At 68.5% G+C, this 20,406-nt stretch overlaps 4 protein-coding genes across 4 annotated transcripts; all 4 read right to left on the bottom strand.

The window, feature by feature from the left end:
- Nucleotides 1–1,835: 1,835 nt before the first annotated feature.
- On the bottom strand, nucleotides 1,836–5,116 carry LOC104334208 (extracellular fatty acid-binding protein). The gene is made up of 7 exons (XM_009939801.2): nucleotides 4,970–5,116; nucleotides 4,504–4,643; nucleotides 3,850–3,920; nucleotides 3,495–3,605; nucleotides 2,874–2,975; nucleotides 2,603–2,628; nucleotides 1,836–2,015 (listed from the first exon to the last, which is right to left on the bottom strand). Exons 1-6 carry the CDS (start codon nucleotides 5,063–5,065, stop codon nucleotides 2,603–2,605), a joined length of 546 nt encoding a protein of 181 aa, XP_009938103.2. The 5' UTR covers nucleotides 5,066–5,116; the 3' UTR covers nucleotides 1,836–2,015.
- Nucleotides 5,117–6,639: 1,523 nt separating this feature from the next.
- Nucleotides 6,640–9,543, bottom strand: LOC142363641 (lipocalin-15-like). Its single transcript, XM_075439564.1, has 7 exons — nucleotides 9,424–9,543; nucleotides 8,305–8,444; nucleotides 8,034–8,098; nucleotides 7,639–7,752; nucleotides 7,050–7,151; nucleotides 6,914–6,935; nucleotides 6,640–6,754 (listed from the first exon to the last, which is right to left on the bottom strand). Exons 1-7 carry the CDS (start codon nucleotides 9,514–9,516, stop codon nucleotides 6,751–6,753), a joined length of 540 nt encoding a protein of 179 aa, XP_075295679.1. The 5' UTR covers nucleotides 9,517–9,543; the 3' UTR covers nucleotides 6,640–6,750.
- Nucleotides 9,544–10,232: 689 nt separating this feature from the next.
- LOC142363640 (lipocalin-like) lies at nucleotides 10,233–13,095 on the bottom strand. Its single transcript, XM_075439563.1, has 7 exons — nucleotides 12,825–13,095; nucleotides 11,704–11,843; nucleotides 11,511–11,587; nucleotides 11,257–11,370; nucleotides 10,943–11,044; nucleotides 10,694–10,719; nucleotides 10,233–10,408 (listed from the first exon to the last, which is right to left on the bottom strand). The coding sequence occupies exons 1-6, from the start codon at nucleotides 12,921–12,923 to the stop codon at nucleotides 10,694–10,696; spliced, it is 558 nt and encodes a 185-aa protein (XP_075295678.1). The 5' UTR covers nucleotides 12,924–13,095; the 3' UTR covers nucleotides 10,233–10,408.
- A 2,326-nt stretch (nucleotides 13,096–15,421) lies between these two features.
- On the bottom strand, nucleotides 15,422–20,131 carry C8G (complement C8 gamma chain). The gene is made up of 7 exons (XM_075439561.1): nucleotides 19,935–20,131; nucleotides 18,869–19,008; nucleotides 17,774–17,844; nucleotides 17,366–17,473; nucleotides 16,499–16,600; nucleotides 16,146–16,184; nucleotides 15,422–15,646 (listed from the first exon to the last, which is right to left on the bottom strand). The coding sequence occupies exons 1-7, from the start codon at nucleotides 20,082–20,084 to the stop codon at nucleotides 15,633–15,635; spliced, it is 624 nt and encodes a 207-aa protein (XP_075295676.1). The 5' UTR covers nucleotides 20,085–20,131; the 3' UTR covers nucleotides 15,422–15,632.
- Nucleotides 20,132–20,406: the final 275 nt, after the last annotated feature.

The raw sequence follows: 20,406 nt of genomic DNA, 5'->3' as shown, positions 1-20,406 counted from the left end.
GCTGAGAAGGTGCCTCACCCCAGGAAGCCCTTAGAGACGTTCAGGAATGAGAAGTCCCCTGTCATTAAATACACAATGACGTTTGGCCAGGTTTGCTGGGGGTTAAAGGGGGACAGGTACCACCCTCCTTTCACCCCATCCCTGCATGCTTCTCCTTGCCCCTGTACCTGCCTGTTGCTGAAGGGAGGGTGCTGGGAGAGGGGCTGCGCGGTCTGACAAGCGTTGGATGAGCAGCAGGTAAAGGGACGGGCTTGATGGGAGGGCTGCAGGATGATGGAGGGCTGCGGTGGGGACCCCCAGCCTGCTCTGCTCTGCTCAGAGCAGAGGGGGACTCACCCCCAGAAAAGAGCTGAAATTGCAGCCTGTGTGCGTCCTGCTCCGGCACACGGGAGAAAACAAACGGACAAAAGGAGGAGTGGAAAATGCCAGCGGCAGAGGATCTCAGCGCTGTCTGGCAGGGCGATGCCTCCGCCCGGCAGGAGCGAAGTATTTGGCTGGAGCGCGGCGTGGAGACACCAGGACTCCGCGCCCCACAAAGCCCTTGGTGAAGGGCACTGCTGGCAGCAGTGTGTTTCCATCGGCATCCAGACGTGCGCCGACAGCCAGCCCCGAGGCAAAGCTGCGTGTGGGCTCGGCGCTCTTGGGAGCACGGCAAATGTGGAACTGTTCCAGTCCCAGCTGCCGGGAAGGATTCCTGCTGGAAAGGCTGGGCTTCTTCCAAAGAGGGCGGAGATGTCACTGGGTTGGGAAGCCCCAGCGCGGTCCCTTGCCCTGCCACCACCGGAGCGTGTCCAGCTCTCGTGATTGCGAGGGGTGGTTTCCCAGATGTGTTTTCCCGGTCCCTGGGAGGAAGAAGAAGCACCTGGGAACATCCCAAGGTGCTCAGCTGCTGGGGCAGCACCTTCCAGGCGTACCTGCTACCATCACGCAGAAGCGAGGCAGATCCTGGGCTGAAATGAGCTCCCGGGTGACTGGCCAGAGATGGGCAGGGTAGAAAGACCAGCAGAGGGGATTTTGGAGGAACTTCCTTCTCCAGGAGAGGCACAAGCTGCTGTATACCCTGCCAGATCTCAGTGCCTGTGAGCACTGGCCAAGCCCTGGAGATGAGCATGTGTGAGGTGGGGACACGGGTTACCCTGGGTGAGCTGTGGTTTCTCCCGGGTGGATTTGAGGAGCTGAACAGAGCAAGAAGGGAAGGAAGGAGTGGGATTTCAGAAATATAAATTCAAAGGAAGACAGTCTTGGAGGCAGATGTCCACCACCACCAGACAATCTGACCCCAGCGGGGGCTTTCTCTGTGCGGTGCCCAGGGGCAGAGACCACACGATGCCCCACACCAGCTCTCTGGGTTTGGATCTGGAGGATTCAGACACCTCCTTCCACCTTCCACCTTCCACCAGCCCTGCAGTACCATGGGGCTGTGAGGTCTTGCCCTGAGCTGGTGGACGAGACGGGGTCCAGGGGAGAGGAGGGCTGCAATCACAGTGGGGCAAACAGAGGGAAGATGAGTAGGATGGTGGCAGTGGTCGCAGCCCTCCAAACTCCAACCTCAATTTCTGTGAGCCAAATCCCACGACCTTTCTCCACCCAGCCCCTCGTGCCCACAGGATTTCCAGCCTCACTGCACCCTGTGCTTCACCTCTGCCTAGCCATGGTCCTGCCCTGTGGGAGTCACCCAGGAGGGAAGATCCTGGTGGGCTCCAAAAATGCCCTTGCTCAGGTGAGCTCAGGCCAGCATCGCCCCTGGCTGTTCACCATCCACAGACCCTGGGATGACAACAGAAGGGACCACACGTCCAAGCGCCCCAGGTTCTCCCCAGACAGCTACACCAAGCTCTGGGATAAGCTTCTGTTTATTTGGCAACAAGGAGGGACTGTGCCCTGGAGCAGCAGGAGGCATGTCAGAGTCTTGGCAGCCAAGCTCGGGAGAGGGATGGTGGAGCAGCAAGCCTGGAGCTTCAGAGCATGGGTCTTGCATCGCTTGGCAGGAGCATCCATCAGCCAGCCCGCACCTCCTAGAAAACAGCCAGGAGAGGTGGGATGAGTATTTGAGGTGAGGAGGCCAACGGAGAGGGCCCAGCAGGGCTCTCCACCACGACCAGTGCTTTCTCTTCCAGTTCTCCCCAGCTCTGTAGGGTGAGACATCACCAGCGATGGATTTCTAGGTAACCCCTACAACTGAATGTGTACTGGGTGGGAACTCACGTGCCAGGGTGGGCCAGAAACAACCACATTTTGAGTGGTGAGACACCAACCCAACCTCTACCCAGTTTTGCTGGTCCGTAACCCCAAGGTCCCTTCGACAAGAGCCAGCGTCCAGGTCCTTGCTGCTGGATGAGCTCTGCAGCCGTTTCTCCACTGAGCCAGCAGTTTCAGTTCAAGTGCCCTTGCTCACTGCTGGGTAGCTGTGCCCTGGGGGTCCCCGCTGCAGAGCAGCTCCAACGGGAACCGTCCTACCTGGGTGTGAGCTCCAGCACGGTGTCAAACAACTCAGCCCCCAGAGTAATTCAAGCAGTTCATGGTGGCCCTTGCTGGTGGACCAAGAGGGGGCAATTTCCAGCGGAGGCCATTGCAAACACCACGTTGCACTGCAGCCACTCACCTACGCTTTGTCCAGGGTGCATTTGTCTGTGAAAATAAAGAGAAAGGCTGAGTCTGGGGTGGTGGCCTGGCTAGTCCCATTTAGCACCCAAAACAGACAACCCAAGAATGAACTTGAGCAAGGCAAAAGCCACCACATGCCAAGCCAGAGTGCCTTCTGCCAGCTCAGACCACAAAGTGGTGGCAGCGATGGGCCAAGCTGGTCCCTGCCGGCACGTCCTGGCCCCCCGTGTTGACCAAGCCAGCCCGACGTGCTGCTGGGCAGCGCTCACCCTGTCTGGGCAGGATGCTGACCATCTCATCGGTGAAGTTCTTCTCCCTCGCCAGTTTCCTGAACCGCGCTGTGATTCTGGGGCTCACCTCCCGGGTTCTGCCTGAAGGCAAAGACAGGAGTTAGGCTGTGGCCTGTCCCTGCACCGAGGGCAGGATGGCTGATGGTCCCTGGGAGAAGGCTGGAGGTGGTGGTGGAGATCCTGGAGAGCGGTGGTGGCCAGGCACAGGAGACCCCCCTCCCAGGGGACAAGATGAAGCAGAGTGCACCAGCACAGTGCTTCCTCTCTTGGTTCCCATCCCCCCCATTCCTGTCCCCCTCGCAGCAGGACCCCCACTTTTCCCCCTATTTCACCAAGCAACTTACCCGAGGCCACGGACCCCCGGCCGGAGCCCCAGCCTCCCCTGCCAGCCCCAAATCAGTGCCCCTTCCCCTGCCGTGCAGGGCACATGCAGCAGCCCCGGCCCCGCTCCTGCCCCCCGCCCGGGGCACAAGATCCCTGCGGGAGGGCAGCGGTGAGGAGGGGGTCTCTCCCGCGGGCCCCCTGAGTCCCGCGGCACACCGCGAAGCACCCCGACGCCTCTGAGCTGTTTGCCCGCTCCGACCGCCGCTGGCGACGCACTGTAGAGCCTCAGCATGTGCAAGGTCTTCCCGTCCACCAGTTTGGAGGCGAAGATGACCATGTACGTCTCGCCGTCGGTATCCACCAGCTGCACCCTTGTGTTCTGCCTCTCTGCCAAAGGACGTGGAGGAAAGCAAAAAATTAATGACCTCCTGAGAGCTCCCGCGCTGCAAAAGGGCTGCGAGAGCGTGAATCAGGGTGCGAGGGCCAGGCCACCCAGCCGGTCCTTCTTCCGTGTCTCGCCCTCCTGGTTTCTCCCCTTGCTAAGGCTCCTCTGAGAGCCTGGGGGAGCAGTGCAGATTGCAGCAGCGCAGAGGGACGGGGACGAGCCCTGGGCTGCAGAGGAGTCACTCACCGCGGCAGTAGTATTCTCCGGGAACGCCTGTTTGCCTGTAGATCCACTGCGATTTCCTGCATCCCTTTGGGCTGCAAAACAGCGAAGGATGCTCTGGCTGGGGTGAAGTGACCGCCCGTCCCCTCCCCTGGGGACACTGGCTTTGGGGTCGCTGCCCCAGACTGGCCAGGGATGGGATGGTGTGGCCAGGGCAGGAGGGGGACAGATGCCACCCTTGGGGCAATGGGTGCTGGGGTTGGCAGCGCACGGCGCTGGCACCCACGGGTTCTCCTGTGGGAGTCACACAGCCGTTCCCTTGGTCATGCTCTGAGCTTCTGGGATGAGGCTGGTCCTGCTGGGAAAGCTTGAATTGTAGGGTCCCTCATTACCCTGCTGCGTCCTTGCTGGGAGCAGGGGGGTGCCTCAGTCTCTGTGGTGGGACCACTCCTGGCTGGTGCTGCCCTGAGCCCACCTGGCCTGCCCTGAAGAAGGGGTCCCCATGATGCAGCTCTCCCGAGCCCCTGGTTTAAACCATAGGGCTGGTGGCCCTGCCTCACCCCCTGCCCAGGTCTTTGGTGGGTGCTGGGTGGAGGCTCCCAGGTAGACACCCACCAGTGAAGGTCCAGGGAGGGCGTCGGTCAGTGAAGCTCATGGAGAAAAGCACTTGGCACTTACCTGGGAATGGCAAAGGAGACCTTCAGGTTGCCCTCGTCCAGGACCTTGATGGTGGCCATCGCCATCTTCAGCTGGGGCTGCTCCCGGCGGTATCCCTCGGAGTCAGAGGCCAGGGCGACGATGTACCATCTCCCTTCAATCTGGCAGCGAGGGTGGGCTGTGAGTCCCAAGGAGCAGGCAGGAGCAGGCAGGGGCTGTCCCCAGCTCGGAGGAGCAGGCAGGGGCTATCTCCAGCTCCGGAACTGAGCCAGGACACCCTCATGCCGTGGGACTCACGCGTCCCCTCCAGACACTGCAACCCCCGCTGTGGCACCTGCGCTGGAGCGGGGTCAGTGCCGTCCCCCGGCTGTGACAGCAGAGCTAGCGGTGGCTGTGGTGTCCCCGGTACCCAAACACCTCCCCGGTCCCCACCGTGGTGACCCGAGGCCACGCTCCCACCCTCCCTTCCCGGGATGCTGCGGATCACCTTGCTCTTGTCCAGCCCCACAGCCCCGGGGCCCCCAGCCTCGACGCGCAGCCAGCAGAGCAGGGCCAGCCCCAGGCTCAGCCCCACGGTCCTCATCTCGCCGCAGCCTCCTCCGGCTTCGCCAGCGGGACGGAGAGCGGCGCCGGGGCCGGCGGCTTTATAGCTCTCCCCGCTCCACCCACCCCGCACCGCGGCGTGCCGAGCGGCACGGTGACGCTGCCGGAGTCGGCTTGGGCAAGGTGGCGGTTTCGAGGGGTGAAGGCACCCCGGGGCAAACGGCCTCTGTCTTGCGACAGAAGGGAAGCGCCCGCAAGTTCCGGGAAGGGCCAGAGCAGAGGGGTTGCAGGAGCTGTTGCACCAGGGCTGCAATTCGGGATTTTCCCGGTTGCTTTCGTCCCTCGTGAAAGAACAGAGAGTGCTTTTGTTTCCCGGTTTGCCGGAGGGCTGCCAGGAGGAGCAGGGAGGTCCTTCCTGGCATGGGCGATGGCCGCAGCGTTGCCCAGTGACCCGTCACGAAGGGCTCGGTGGCCATTCCCTCCTGCTCTGAGGCTGCCGTGGGCATCATTCCCCAGCCCAGGCGTCGGCACGCTGCCGGCGAGACCCGACCCATGGTCCCCACCTGCCTCACCCACCCGCTCCGGGGCACTCGGGGTCCGCAAAGCGGGGTGCCCCCGCAGCGGGGCGGGCAGAAGATGGGGATTGTGTCGCTGCGGGACTGCGTCCTCTCCTTCCTGGGGTGTGTTGTCCCCTGTCCCCTGTGCCCTGGCTCTGACGGGCTCCTGGCATCACAGTCCCAAAATGTTCCGTGCTGCTTCCCCGCAGCCCCGCGCCTGGCTGGGCACCGGGGACCCCCGCCCCGGGGCAGGGGGGTGTGGGGGGGACCAGGGGCTGCCTCTGCTCTGCGGGAGGTGGGGGGGGGTGGAGGAGGGGTGCTGGCTGCCCTCGGGGCTCATGGCAGCATGGTGCTACCTTGGTCCGCGGGCAGATGGGGAGACCAAGGGGGCTGGGAGATCACAGAGTCACAGACTGATTTGGGTCTGAAGGGACCTTCAGAGGCCACCCAGCCCAACCCCCTGCAGTGAGCAGGGACATCTTCAGCCAGACCAGGCTGCTCAGAGCCCCGTCCAACCCGGCCTGGAATGTTCCCAGGGATGGGGCATCTCCCACCTCTCTGGGCAGCCTGTGCCAGGGTTTCACCACCCTCAGCGTAAAACATTTCTTCCTCACATCCAGTCTGAAGCTCCCCTCCCTTAGTTTAAAGCCATCACCCCCTGTCCTATCACTACAGGCCCTGCTAAAAAGAGACGGGCGTGGGGGTCCCAGTTCTGCCACGCATTTACCCTGGGCACCCCGGCAGGGACCAAGCAGGGGACGGGGGTCCTGGGGACAAGCAGCGTGCCGCGGTGCAGGCAGGGCTGGGCAGCTTAGCCCTGCTCACCCAGCTCCATCTTCCCCTGCCCGCATCGCCGGTGGCTGCCCACCGCCGCGTCCCCACTCTCTGCTCCCCACAGCGGGCACAGCAGAGGAGCCCCCCAGCACCCCTGTGGAAGGGTGGGATGCAGGGCCGCTGGGCTCAGGGTGCCTGGGGACCCTGGCAGCACCCCTGCTCCCGCCAACAAAAGCACCCAGCTCTGGGGCAGTGTCTGCACCTATTTATTTAGGGGGGGCGAGGTGTGATCCCAGCACGGGGCAGCGGGTCTGGGCAGAGCCTGGCCGGGGGGGACGGGACGGGGCACCATGGAGGGGGGGAGCGGAGCCCAGTCTGGAGGACCCCCAGCCCTTCAGCTGCGGGGAGGCAGGACAGACGGACGAGCGGTTAGAGTGGGGGCGAGCCGATGCAGCGCGGAGCCCCGAGGCAGGCGGGGGGCTGCCGGGGGGGCTGCGAGCCCCTGCTCAGCCCGGCCCACACCGGGAGGGAGACCCGGCTTCGCTGGCCACACTCACCTGATGGTCTTGGTGCACCGATCTGTTGAGAAGCAAAGCGAGGGGTGAGCGTGCTGCCGGCAGTGCCCCGAGCCCCCGCGCAGCGTCCCCGTGCAGGGGGGCTGTGCGTGCCACCCCGCACCCGCCGGGCACTCACCCGACTTGGGCAGGACCGCCATCATGTCCTTGGTCAGGCCCACGGTGGGGATGAGGTCTTCAAACTTCTGCAGGAGCTGGGGGCTCCCGTCCTGCCCCCTCACTGCAGCCAGACACCCGAAGCGGGGGCTGGTGGGTGTGGGGGCACCCAGCAGCGAGCCCCACGCCGGGGGTCCGGCTCCCACGGGGCAGTGACAGGACCCCGGGGAAGGGCAAAGGCGAAGCCGTGGAGGTGCAGGGTGGGCACCGGGCATCCCATGGCTGCCCTGGGCTGGCAGCGGAGGGGCACAAACCCCTTGGGGTGGGTGACCCACCCGCCTGGGGGGGTATGGGGCGGCTGGCGGGGTTGGGGGTCCACAGCCGGACTGGCACACTGCAGGGGGGCTTTGGTTCATACCGCAGTCACCCGGGGGCATTTTCAGTGCAAGGTTTCATTCACCCCAAAATTAATCCCTAGGCTGTGGCTGGGTGCCCGGGTGCCAGCATGTTGGGTGCCAGCGTGGTGGCACACGCTGGCGGTGGGGAGCCCAGCCCCTGTCCGTCCCCCCCGCCAGGAGCTGTGGGTGCCCATCCCCCGTCCCGACACCCACCGAGGAGCTGCAGCGCGGCGCTGGGCGCGTGCCCTCGCTGCTGGAGCTGGTGCACGATGGCGTAGCAGCTGTAGTCCGTCTCCACCACGCGCAGGTCTCGCTTCTCTTGTGCTGCTAAAGGACCCCAGACGGTGCCCGGTCGGGCAGCGCGGCACAGCCCGGGCACCTCCGCGGCCCCCGCTGAGGTCACGGCTCAGATTTTCCCAGGGGGGTGAGAAGGGAATCGCTGTGTGACCCGGCAGAGCCGGGCACCCGCCGCAGCACGACCTCTCGCCGGGTGATGGAGGCAGCGGGGCCAAACCCACCTCCCGCTGCTCCCCGGGCACAGGGGACCGGTGATGCCCACCCGCCGTTTCGGGGGGTCCGTGGCTCCGGTCACCCCTGCCCACACCTACCCACGTAGTGCCCTGCCTGGCCGCTGTGCTCGAAGAGCAGCTCAAGCTTCTGGCATCCGTCCTCCCTGGAAAGGGAAAATGGAAACGGCAAAGGTGGCTGGAGGCCATGCAGGAGGCCAGCGGGGTGGCGGGGCGGGGGGGACCCCAGCCTGCCCGGGGAACACGCCGGGGCGCAGGCAGGACCAGTGCCGTGGGGCAGCGGCTCTGGGTGTCGGTGGGGAGGGGAGTGCCCCGGCCCGAGAGGGACCCGGCGAGCAGGACGGGCGCTCACAGGGGCCAGAGAATCTCCATAGCCAGGTCCCCCTCCGGCTTGAAGGTGACAGTGGTGATGGACGACTTCATCCCATCCTTCATCTTCAGGAAGACGGAGCAGTTGGAAGCGGTGGCTATGACATGCCACGTCCCTGCAAACTGCAGCAGGATGTCACCGGTGGGGTCTGGGAAAGCCGAGGGGACCTGTCACCTGCCAGGAACCTGCCACCCACCACGGGGGACCTGCTAGCTTGCGGTGGGGGACCTGCCAGCCTCTGTGAGGACCCATCACGCTCTGTGGGGACCTGCCAGCCTGCAGTGGGGGACCTGCCACCCACCACAGGGGACCTGCCAGCCTGCGGTGTGGACCCACCACTGTCTGAGGGGACATGTCAGCCTCTGTGGGGACCTGCCAGCCTGCAGTGGGGGACCTGCCACCCACCACGGGGGACCTGATAGCCCCTTGTAGGGACCTCATAGCCTATTGTAGGGACCTGCCAGCCTGCTGTGTAGGACCCACCACCATCTGTGGGGACACGTCACCCTGTGTGGGGACCTGCCAGCCTGCAGCAGGGGACCTGCCACCCTGTGTGGACCTGATAGCCCACTGTAGGGACCTCATAGCCCATTGTAGGGACCTGCCAGCCTGCGGTGTGGACCCACCACTGTCTGTGGGGACACGTCAGCCTCTGTGGGGACCTGCCAGCCTGCAGTGGGGGACTTGCCACCCACGATGGGGGACCTGACAGCCCATTGTAGGGACCTGATAGCCCATCGTAGGGACCTGATAGCCCATTGTAGGGACCTGCCAGCCTGACGCAGGGACCTGCCACCCTCCTGCGTGCAGAACACTCTGCCCTACCCTGTGCCAGGAGGGTGGGCGCAGCATCTGGCCCGTGTTCCCCGGCGAAATGCCACCCGCTTGGGGCCACTGCAGCCCCGGCTGTTCATGTCCCTGTGGCGGGGACACTGCTGGGTCTGGCCACAGCGGGCAGGACTGGCCAGGACTAACCCAGATTTGCGCTGGCATCCCACCCTCCGGGCAGTACCCTGGCCGTGCCCGGGGCCGCAGCACGGTCACCCTGCCCCGGGCATCCCCCCCAGCCCAGGCAGCACCCGTGGCACCCTGTGCCGTTACCTTCTCGGCGCTGAAGCCCGGCTGCACGGGCACCTCGGCCCCTGCCCGCAGCAGGCAGAGCAGGGCCAGCGCCAGGCTGGGCAGCAGCACCATCGTCCCGGCTCCGAGGGCTGGATGCGGGCAGGAGAGCATGCACGGACCTGGCTCTCCCGCACCCACCTTTATAGCCCCCACCGCCGGCAGCACCCCCTGCCCGCCCCCGCTTTATGCAACAGGTTACACAAGCGCAGGGAACGCTTGTGCCCGTGTTAGGTGACAGCGCTGGCCCCTGCCCCCTCCGACTGCCCCGTCCGGATGAATGCAGCCTTGTGTGAGACCCAGCTCCGAGCACGTTGGGGACCGCGCGATGCCCCGTGCCTGCTGCTGCGTCTGGGGAGGGGGTGAGGGTGTCCCCAGTGCCACCCTGGGGGCTTCCCCGGCGTGGTGGGCAGGCAGGTCCGCAGCGCTCGCAGCCATCCCTCTGGTTCATGTCCATCCTTCCCCAAACTTTTGGAGACCCCCCTCTTCTGACAGCCCATCGCCCTGTCCCCATGCTGCCGGCCGGGTCCCCGGCAGGGAAACCGCAGCGGGGCGGCTGGCACAGCCTGGGGTGCCGGTGGGGACAGGCGGGAGCCAATCCCCCCCCAGTGGGTCCCAGCCCGGGGGTCCTTCTCCCTGGACGGGGCAGGTCTGGTGGCCAGGCAGCACCGAGGGTCCCACGGCCGGGAGCTGGGGTCAGCCCTGACCCTGGGGCCAGCCCACCACCACCTCCCCATCGCCCCACGCTGGGGCTCCCCCCACGACGGCCCAGCAGACGAGGGCAGGGGGGCTGGGTTTATACTGGGTTTAATGGGGACAGGGGTACAGGTGTGGGGTGCGAAGCCAGGGAGCACAGGCTGCTGCGGTGCTGGGGGTGCGCTGGGGACGGGACGGGGTGGGATGGGACGGGGTGGTCACCGGCTCGCGGTGCTGCGGGGGTCCGGCCGGCGGCAGCTGGTGGGTCTGCCTGGAAGAGATGGGGGCAAGCGCGGCTGAGCTGGGGGGAGACAGGGGGACGCACGGGGGGACATCGGCCCTTCAGCCCCACGCCGAGCGGGTGGGCACCCACCGCCCAGGGCCTCGGGCAACCAAAGAGCCACCCCGTGGGGAGGGGGCGCGGGATCCCTGGCAGGGGTAAGGGGGACCCCAGCGAGAGGAGCAGTGAGGGGGGGGGTCAGGAAGGGGATGGGGACTCTGAGCCCCCCCGGACCCCCCCAGGGCTGGCCTGAGCCCCAGCGAAGGCAGGACTCACCTAGGCAGCGTCTGCCATGCATTTGTCTGCAGGAGGAAGAAAAGCAGAGGTCAGCTCTGATGGGGGCTAGGGGACCACTGCCCCCCCGCAGGACCCCACATGGGGCTCTGCCCAGCAGCACCCCACGCCTGGCCCTGCGCCGGCCCCTCGGGGAGGCAGGGACGAGCCAGGAGGGTCTCCCCCCTCTCAGCCCCCTGGGGTACCTCACCCCTCGCTCCCCGCCACCCCCCTGTCCCCCCAGCCTCTCACCTGTCCGCGGCAGGATGAGGATCTCCTCGTCCGTCAGGCCCTGCTCCTTGGAGAACTGGGTGAACCTCTCCAGGCGCTCAGGAGTGAGCTCCTTCGTCCGACCTGCAGCCAAGAGCGGGGTGAGAGGCAGCCCCCCCGCACCCCCCACCTCGAGGGGTCACGCTGCCCCGGGGTGCAAGGGACAGGATCACCAGGAAGGGGGTCCCAACCCAGCCATCTCCGGCTTGGGAGACGCCGCTGCCCTTCTCCTGGGGGAGAGCTCCCCCACCCAGGACATCCCGGGGGTCCTGGGGGGGGTCCCGGGGCAGACGTACTGTAGAGCAGCACCATGGTGGAGGAGCCGGTGCTCTTGGAGATGCTGGTGGCCACCAAGGCGTACTCATCGTAGTTGGTCTCCACCACGCGGATGTCGTGCTTGCTGCCCCAGCCTGGGGGGACGAGGAGGGCACAGCTCAGCCCCGCACACCCAGCCAGCCCCGAGGGACAGGGGACGGCAGGGCTGGGTGGGGAGCGGGGTGCACGTCCAGGGCTGCCCCACGGGAGGACGCGCCGGGAGCCGGGCACTCACGGGGGCTGGAGTAGCTGAATCGCCCCGGCTGCTCCGTCTTGGTGTAAAGGCTGTTCCTCTTCTCGCACTGGTCACCCCTGGGGAGCACAGAAGCAGGGCGTCAGCGGGGCCGGGGGCGATGCTCCAGCCCACACACAGCCCCAGGCATGGCACCGTGGGGGGCATCCCCCGCTCGCCCACCCCGTGCCCGTACTTGGGGTAGGTGGAGGTGACTTCCAGGTTCCCATCTGCGGCGGCAGCGATGACCGTGGTGCACATCTTCATCAGGTGCTTCTTCTCCTTGAACCAGTTGGAGTTGGAGGCCAGGCCGATGCTGTACCATCTCCCTGTGATCTGCACACAACCTCCGCTCAGCCGCAGACCCCCGTCTCGCCCCTCGGCCGCCCGCCAGCCCAGCCCTCCTCTCCCACCCCGCAGCGGGACGGTGGCCGGGCCCTGGGCCCTGGGGAGCTGCTGCAGCCCTTGGCAGCCCCAAACCCAGCACCCAGCAGAGCCCTGGTTCCCACACGCCCGGTGCTCGGGGCGTTTCCTTCGGGGGTGACAGGACCACCCAGCTCTGAGGTGCCATTTGCATCCATCCCGGTGCACGAGGAGGGGTTGGGACCCTGTCCCAGCCCGGTCCCTGGGGCCTCGGGGATGGGCTGTGCTGGGACTACCTGTGCAGCACATGCCGGACCCCCACCCGTGCAGGATATGCCTCTGTCCCCATCCCCTCCCTGGGGTGGCTGTGACCCCCAGGACCCCTCTGGGGTTCCCTGGAGGAGCAGGCAGCGTGGCCCCTGCCCCAGCTCGGTGGGACCCCAGGGCTGTGGGGCTGGGAGCCCCCAGTGTGCATCGGGGCCGGGGCTGTCCTGCCCACTGGGGGAGGAAGGGGAGTGCAAGCACGCTGAGCACGCCAGCACCTGCGTGGGAGGACAGAGGGGTGTGTGGGACCCCCGGCACAGCAGCCCTTGTTTGTTTGGGACCCCAGGTTGGGGGTGGGTGGGGTTTGTGTTGGGGAGTGGTCCACCACCCATCTCTGTGCTGCCTCTCGAACTGGGCTGGCTTTTCTCGGTCCCCGCTATGAAATCTCTGTGCATCCACAGCCACCCCACGGCACAGGACCCCAACGCCTCGGTCCCTGCCCCACAGGCTGGAGCCTGGGTCCTGCCCCCCTCCAGAGCCACCGAACCCCCCGAGACGTGGGGCTGCGGGTGCACCCTGCCCAGCACGCGGGCCAGCCTGGCCCCGGCAACCCCCTCTCCGCACATTTCCAGGGCGAGCATCCCCCCGAAACACCCCGAACCCCCTCGCCGGGGACGCCGGCTGGGTCACCTTGTCCTGCTGGAAGTCGGTTTGCACCGGCACGGTGTCCTGCGCGTGCAGTGCCCCGAGCAGGGCCAGCCCCAGGACGCTGAGCAGCGGGGCGTGCATGTCTGCCGCCGAGCCGAGCCGAGCCGAGCCGAGCCGAGCCGAGCCGAGCCGAGCCGAGCCAGAGGAGCAGGCAGAGCCGCAGTGCCGGAGCGTCGAGCAAACCCCTATTTATGGGCAGGCTGTGCGGTGGCCCCCGGGGGGCCAGCCCGGCCTCCCCCCTCCCCGCCGTTATGCAAGCGAGCGCAGGGGCGAGCGTCGAAGCCAAAGGGCAGGCGGCAGAACCAGCAAATGTTTCCCTCCTGCTGATCTGACGTGTTTGCTTCGGGGTGCCAAACCGCTCCGCAGCGAAAACACAGCCGGCAGCCAGCGCCGTGGCCGCCCCTGCGCCTGGCGCGGCAGAGCCCGGGGACGGTGCGGGGGGCCAGGGCCCCGCCAGGGCTTGCTGGCTGCCCCGTCCTTGGGGGATGGCCCCACTCGAGCTCCTGCCGGGGCCTGATCCGACCCACGGGACTCGGCGGCACCTTGGGGTGCTCCCGTCGGACCCCCCGCCTCCCCCTGACCCAAGCCCCTGCATCACCCCTGGAAGCATCTCCGCTGGCCCCGACACTGGGGGCCAGTCCCGCCGAGATGCAGCGAGCTGGGGGGGCTGGGGGTGGTGGGGGGCAGCCAGACCCCAGCCTCGGGCAGCCCCGATGCCCAGCTCCCAAGGACCAGACAGACCCCCAGGGTGTCATCGCCCCCACGCCCCCCGCACCATTGCCGAGAGGGGCTGGGAGACGCCTTCCCCCTTGGTTTGGGGTCACCAGCGGGTGCTGAGCTGCCCCCCCCCCCTTAATCTGGGGACACCTTGAGCCCCCACAGGGTGGGGGCTGAGGGTGGGCACGGCGTCGGGAGCAGCACCCACGGGTCTACAGGGTCCTGCCAAGGCGCCTCACGCCCGGAGCGCGTTCCCACAGCGGCCGGCTCGCCGCGTGGCAGCCCACCCGCCCCGGCACATTCCCTTCCCCGCGCCCCGCGGCGAGCCCGGCCTGCCCCGCACACCGCGCGGCGGGGGGGGCCGCGGATTTGTGAAAACAAAACAAAAGCTGAGCTGGGCAGGACCGAGCGTCACGAGAGCCCGGCTGGGGCCCCCCGCACGCTGGGCAGGGGGCTCAGCCCCGGCCGGGCCCACCGGCGGGGAGCGGGAGCAGCTCCCTCGGTCGGGTGTCACCCATGGGTGTCCCTGGGGCTCTGCGCTGGCGCAGGGACACAAAGCCCTCCCCCGGTGCCCAGGCGTCCCCAGCCCCCTGCCCTGCCTGGCAGCAAGGGGGTGCCCGGGGGGTGCCCGGGGGGTGCCCGGTCTCCTGGGGTGCAAGCAGGGAGCCAGCCCACGGAGATGGGTGCAAGCTCGGGAGCGTGGGGGGACGTGGGGGCATACGGGGGCCCCGCAGGTGGCACGGGGCAGGCTGACCCCGCTGCCAGGACTGGGGGGCATGGGCAGCATGGGGCAGGGGGCTGTGGATCACGGCGGTGCCCGGACACAGACCCTTAGGCACTGGCGCCTGCACCCCAGCGATGGGTCCGTGGCAGATGGACGCGGGCTGAGCCGAGCCGGGGGCAGGGGGCCCCTGGGGACCACCCCAGCTCCCCGGTGCGGGAGGGTGGGCTCTGCCCTCGCCACGGCCCGACCGCACTACTGGGGTGTGGGTGGGCGCTGGGCAGAGCGAGCTGGACCCAGGACCCCCGGCTGTACCAGGCTCAGCCAGGCGGGTGGGGGTCCGTGAGCATGGCCCCGCGCGTGGGCAGCGGGGACGGGGCTGGCTTCGGGCACGTCACGCGGCGTCCCTTACATAAGTCCCTGATAAACAACATGTGTTACCAGTTTCCGCAAAGATTGCAACACGGCGGGGGCGGAGGGCTGCTCCCCGGCCGGGGGGCTGCGGGGCGGTGGGGGCACGGCACCAGCCTGTGCCGGGGAACTGGCACCGCTCGTCAAAACACCGCGGCCCAAGCGCGTGGCTGAGCAGCCCTGGCCAGGCTGGGCACGCAGCGGAGGGGGGGTCCTGCGAGGGGCTGCACTCCCAGGGTAACGCCGCAGCCGCTCTGCCCGGGCTGCACCCCCAGTCCAAGCCCCCGCAGCCCCCCCCGGGCTGGGGCAGGGGACCGGGCTGCTCCAGTGCCCTCGCGGCCCCGGGGATGGGAAGCAGGAGGGGTTTCCTGCTCTGGGGTCTCCTGGCTTGTCCTGGGGGAAGCACTGATCCTGCACCGGCCCCAGCACCCCCAGGCCCACCCAGCCCCATGGGCACGGTGCCTCTCCCCACGCCGCGCTGGGCGCCCGGGGCTTGCTCCCACTCACCAGCCAGACCCACGCGCTGCAGCACCCCAGAGTAACTCGGGCACTGCCACGGTTCCTGCCTCGGTGTCCCAGGGGTGGGGAGAGGACGAGGGGGACGCACAGCCCCCCAGAACCCCCTAGCACCCCCCAGACCCCCCCAGCATCCCCCAGGCTGGGAGCGTGGTGTCGGGGCAGCGCTGGCCTCGCTGGGGCAGATCGCAGGGGGACTCGCCTGGACACAGACCCTTCTCCGAGGCATTTACTGGGGTCGGTGGGTGCTGCAGGGGTGCAGAGCAGAGGGGTGACCCGAAGCCATGGGGGGACGGGACAAGAGCAGGCAGGGCTGTGGAGCTGCAGGGGGGTCTGCCCAAGCCCCCGCTGGGTCCTGCGTGGCCGCGGGCGGCGGGACGGGGCGAGGGCTGAGCTCTGGGACCTCCCAGCAGCGCCGGCTGCACCTACGGCTCCGTTTCTGGAAGGGAAAGAGCAGTGCTGAGGGGCTGGGGTGATGCCAGCGCCCAGTGCCAGGGCTGGAGACCCACCGCCCCTCCCCAGGCACCAACGACAAGCGATGGAGCTGCCCCTACGGACCCCAGCCCTCGCCCCGGGGCGTCCCTGTCCCAGGACACCCCATTGCAGACCAGTCCCCATCCCAGGAAATACCAGTACAGACCCCACAAAAGCCCAGACTAACCCACGCGGGGGGGGTGAAGAGGGCTTGGCTTTGCCAGGGTGCATCTGATGCCCACCCCAGGTGGTGGCCTGCCACCTCCTCGTCCCACACAAGGGATCCTGACCTGGGGGATGGTCTGGCACAGACACCCCCCCGCGCGCCTGGGGCAGGATCACACGGCCGTGGTGTGGCGAGGGTCCGGCCCGGCGTGCCCAGCCCACAGCCCGGGCAGGGGGAACCCCCGCGGCGCCCAGCACACGGCGGGGACCCAGCGCGTCACCCCGGATCCGCGGCTCACCGTCGAGGATGTGAAACTCGTCTGCGGAGTCGCAAAACCCTGAGAGAGAGAGAGAGAGAGAGAGGGAGAGGGAGAGGGAGAGGGAGAGCCCGAGACGGTCACCCTGCCTGGGCACCCGGGACCCCCGGTCCCGCACCCCAGGGACACCGCGGGCACAGCCCTGCCCTCCCAGCCCTGCCCCCGGGGTGGCCACGGCGTGGGGACAGACCTGGCACGTGGCCCTGCTGGGGGTGACACGGGGGGCCACAAGCTGCTCAAACCCACGCCAACCTGCCTCCCCCTCCCCACGCTGGAGGGGACAGACCCCAGCCCCCCCCGCCCCCCCCCCCGGGGCGCAGCCACCCACCACCCACCGTACGTGGGGAAGTAGTGGGTCACGTCCTCGCTCAGGCCCACGGCCCTGACGCGCTGCTCAAACTTGTCGGCGACGGCGTCGCTGACCCGGCTGCTGCGTCCTGTGCGGGGACGGAGATGGCATCGCCGCCGCGCGCCCTGCCTGGCCCTGCCCCGCAGCCCCCTGCGCCCCCCGCCGCAAAGCTCGGGGCCACGGCGTCTTTCGGCTCAGAGAAGCCGGTTCCCAGCTCCCCCACCCCCCCCCCCCGCAGCGTTTGGGGACAGAGCCCACCATTTGGGGACAAAACCCTCTGTTTGGGGACAAAACCCTCCATTTGGGGACAGAACTCTCTGTTTGGGGACAAAACGCTCCATTTGGGGACAAAACCCTCCATTTGGGGACAAAACGCCTGATTTGGGGACAAAACCCTCCAATTGGGGACAAAACACCCGATTTGGGGACAAAACCCTCCATTTGGGGACAAAACGCCTGATTTGGGGACAAAACCCTCCAATTGGGGACAAAACACCCGATTTGGGGACAAAACCCTCCATTTGGGGACAAAACGCCTGATTTGGGGACAAAACCCTCCAATTGGGGACAAAACACCCGATTTGGGGACAAAAGCCTCCATTTGGGGATAAAACCCTCCGTTTGGGGACAGAACCCCCTGTTTGGGGACAAAACCCTACGGTTTGGGGACAGAACTCTCCATTTGGGGACAGAACCCCCCATTTGGAGACCAGCCCCCATGGGGAGACCCCAGCCCTGTGCCTGGGTCCCGGGGGCTCCAGCAGACGTCCCCGGAGTCCGGCGCGAGCTTCCCCCCCCTCTGCCGCCCCAAGCCCCCCCTCTGCCGCCCCACGCCCCCCCGGCACCGCCCCACCGTAGAGCTTGACGGAGACGCTCCGGCCCTTCTGGTAATAGAGGATGGCGTAGCTGCGGTGGTCCGTCTCGCCCACCACCACGTCCACCTTGCTGCCGTAGCCACGGCCTGGGAAGGACACAGGGCAGCCCCAGTAAGTCCCAGTTAACCCCAGCACCGTCCCGGGGCCTTGTTTTGCCAGGAGTGGGGCGTAAAAGGGGTGAAAACCAGGGCGAGAGCGGGTGCAGCCCCCCAGGGTGCTGCTCCCCACCAGCACGGCGCTGCCCGTGACGGCTCCCGGCACTGGGGCGCTTTGAGAGCCCGGAGGTGCGATACTGGGGGGGCACTGGGAGGGAGGACAGGAGCAGGGACCCCCAGGCAGCTCCGCGGCCCCGCAGCCCCCCGCGCCCCCAGCCCGGCCCCCCTCACCCTGCAGGAGGAAGCGTCCGGGGGCCTGGGCAGGGCGGTAGCGCTGCCGGATCTCCCAGCACAGCCCGGCCCTGCGCGGGGAGAGGAGGGGGCTGTCGGCTCGGCCTGGGCACCCCGGGCACCCCGCTTGCCAGGGCACACGCGGGACCCACTTCCTTCGGACCTCGCCCCAGGGTGGGTGCCGTGACGGGGAGTCCACGGACCCCGTGGAGGCACAGCGAGAGACGCCGAGCCCGAAAACCTGCTGAGCCGCGGGGTCCCTGCCCCCTCCCTGCAGCTCGGAGCCTGGCTCAGACCCCCGAGCCGGGGGAAGCGCCCACAGATGCGCTGAAGAACCCCCCCTCCAGCCACGCTGCCGCTGGGCTGGCCCCCGGAGCTGGTCCCTGCGTGTGCCTGCGCGGTGCCTCAGTTTCCCCAGGCTGGCTGCCCCCCACCCTGCCCAGCCTGGGCAGCCCAAGCCCACCCCAGGCCGGTGGCCACGCGGGTGGCAGGGTGCCAGCCCACCACAGTCAGGGCTTCTATCACGAAACAGCCCGGAGATCCCACCCACGCGGTGCTCTGCAGCCGCTCTCCCCTCCTCGGAGCCCGGGGCCGGGGCACTGGCTCTGCTCTGACCGGTCTGCAGCGTCCCTGTCCCTCCCAGTGTCCCCCGTCCCCACCCCAGAGCTCTGGCTCTGCTCTGACCTGCCTGCAGTGTCCCTGTCCCCCCCCAGTGTCCCCTGTCCCACCCAGTGTCCCCATCCCCACCCCAGAGCTCTGGCTCTGCTCTGACCTGCCTGCAGTGTCTCAGTGTCCCCCAGGGTCCCCTGTCCCACCCAGTGTCCCCCATCCCCCCCAGCGTCCCCAGCCCAGAGCTCTGCTCTGCTCTGACCTGTCTGTAGCGTCCCTGTCCCCCCCGTGTCCCCGTCCCCCCCAGTGTCCCCGTCCCCACCCCAGAGCTCTGGCTCTGCTCTGACCTCTCTGTAGCGTCCCTGCCCCCCGCAGCGTCCCCCGTCCCCACCCCAGCCACCAGCCCTGCTGCAGCCTGCGGCAGCGTCCCCGTCCCCCCCGTCCCCCCCGGTCCCTGCCCACGCCCCCGCAGCCGGTGTCACTCACAGCTTCCGGAAGGTGCTGAGGGCCAGGCTCTGCCCGTCCGGGACGGTCACCGTCACCGCCGTGGCCTCCAACCGATGGCCGTGCTCCGCCAGGGAGCCGCAGCGGGAGGCCACGGCGACCAGGAACCACCGTCCTGCCAGCTGCAGGGCACCGGGCTGGCACCGGGTCACCGCCCCGGGGTGCCGCCACCCGCTGCCCCCAGCACCCCCCCCCAGCACCCGCCGCTGGGCTCTCTCCCCTCGCTTGGCCCACGGCCACCACCGCCAGTGCCCGGGCAGGGGACAGAGAAGGGCCCGGCGTGGGGCCAGGCTGGGGGGCTGCGGGGAGGGGGGGGTCCGAGGCCTCACGCTGCCCGCTGTGGCCTGGCTCTGCGGTGGGCACGGACCCTGCGCCCGGACCCCGCGGCCCCAGACCCGGGCTCAGCCCCAGCCCCAGGGGGAAGCCAGTGCCAAAGCCCCCCCGGCCCCAGGGCTGTGGACAGAGGGGGCTGTGGGAGTGGGGGTCAGTGCCAAAGCCCCCCCCTATCCTGGGGCTGAGGATGGAAGGGTCTGCAGGAGTGGGGGTCAGTGCCAAAGCCCCCCCGCCCCCAGGACTGCAGACAGAGAGGGCTGTGGGGGTGGGGGAGTCAGTGCCAAAGGCCCCCCCCTAAGCCGGGGCTGTGGACAGAGGGGTCTGCAGGGGTGGGGGGTCAGTGCCAAAGCCCCCCCAGCCCTGGGGCTGTGGACAGAGGGGTCTGTGGGGTCAGGGGGGTCAGTGCCAAAGCCCCCCCCAGCCCGGGGTTGAGGATGGAAGGGTCTGCAGGAGTGGGGGGGTCAGAGCCAAAGCCCCCCCTGGCCCCAGAGCTGTGGACGAAGGGGTCTCCGGGGGTCCAACTGGATGGCAGCTGGTCAGGACGGGGGTCCATGGCTTCAGCCCCCGCCTCACGGGCCGTGCTCGGGGCTGACCGGCCGGGGGGGGGTCAGGCCAGGGGGCACACGCAGGGGCCTGGGCTGCAGCCCCCGCCACCTCCCTGCGGCCCCGACCCGGGGGGGGGGACGGGACGGCCGGGTGCCCCCCAGCCCCTCACCTGAGGGAGGCTGAGCCCCTCCTGAGCCGCCACCTTGTCCAGCGGGCCCCGGGGAGGGGGCTGCCGCCGCCGCTGCCCCGACCCCTGCCCCAGCCCCGGCGGGGCAGCGAGGAACAGCCCGAGGAGCAGGAGGGCGCCCGGGGCCGCCATGGCCGCTGCTCTGCCGGGGGTCAAGGCCGGGGCCCGATCCGCGGGGCGCGGAGGCCCCGCCCCACGCGTCAGGCCCCGCCCCAGCCAGACAGGCCCCGCCCCGCGAATGTCTGGCTGAGGCGCGGCCTGATCGAGAGGGGCGGGGTCTACTCTATGGGGCGTGGCCTGCTCGGGCAGGGCGGGGTTTGACGCGCCGCCGTCGAGGAGGTGGTGAGCGAGCGCGCTGCGCTCGGTTAGCTGCGCCTGGCGCGCTGCGGGGGCGCTCTGGGCTCGAGCACTCCCGCCTGCGGCGGAAAGCGAGCGCCGTGATTGGTGGGCGGTG

The sequence above is a fragment of the Opisthocomus hoazin genome, chromosome 19 (genome assembly GCF_030867145.1).
Source record: "Opisthocomus hoazin isolate bOpiHoa1 chromosome 19, bOpiHoa1.hap1, whole genome shotgun sequence".
In the NCBI taxonomy this organism is placed as follows: domain Eukaryota; kingdom Metazoa; phylum Chordata; class Aves; order Opisthocomiformes; family Opisthocomidae; genus Opisthocomus; species Opisthocomus hoazin.
The sequence above is the reverse complement of the archived record's forward strand: the minus strand, read 5'-3'. Positions and strand labels throughout refer to the sequence as shown.

Bases quoted from the DNA above. Each gene is read 5' to 3' on its own strand.
- LOC142363641 (XM_075439564.1), bottom strand. From the start codon at position 9,516: ATGGTGCTGCTGCCCAGCCTGGCGCTGGCCCTGCTCTGCCTGCTGCGG. The intron at 7,152-7,638 runs GTGGGTGTCGGG...GTCTGGCTGCAG, and splicing joins CGCCGCGCTGCAGCTCCTCG to TGAGGGGGCAGGACGGGAGC. The intron at 6,936-7,049 runs GTGAGTGCCCGG...GCTTCTCAACAG, and splicing joins GGCGGTCCTGCCCAAGTCGG to ATCGGTGCACCAAGACCATC.
- LOC104334208 (XM_009939801.2), bottom strand. From the start codon at position 5,065: ATGAGGACCGTGGGGCTGAGCCTGGGGCTGGCCCTGCTCTGCTGGCTG. The intron at 3,606-3,849 runs GTGAGTGACTCC...GTCCTTTGGCAG, and splicing joins CGGAGAATACTACTGCCGCG to AGAGGCAGAACACAAGGGTG. The intron at 2,629-2,873 runs GTGAGCGCTGCC...TTATTTTCACAG, and splicing joins CAGCATCCTGCCCAGACAGG to ACAAATGCACCCTGGACAAA.
- C8G (XM_075439561.1), bottom strand. From the start codon at position 20,084: ATGGCGGCCCCGGGCGCCCTCCTGCTCCTCGGGCTGTTCCTCGCTGCC. The intron at 17,474-17,773 runs GTGAGGGGGGCC...TGTCCTTCCCAG, and splicing joins CGGACGCTTCCTCCTGCAGG to GCCGTGGCTACGGCAGCAAG. The intron at 16,601-17,365 runs GTGGGGCGGTGC...GTCCCCGCACAG, and splicing joins CGTCTCCGTCAAGCTCTACG to GACGCAGCAGCCGGGTCAGC.
- LOC142363640 (XM_075439563.1), bottom strand. From the start codon at position 12,923: ATGCACGCCCCGCTGCTCAGCGTCCTGGGGCTGGCCCTGCTCGGGGCA. The intron at 11,844-12,824 runs GTGACCCAGCCG...GGTTGTGTGCAG, and splicing joins CCGACTTCCAGCAGGACAAG to ATCACAGGGAGATGGTACAG. The intron at 11,045-11,256 runs GTACGTCTGCCC...TCTTGGCTGCAG, and splicing joins CACCATGGTGCTGCTCTACA to GTCGGACGAAGGAGCTCACT.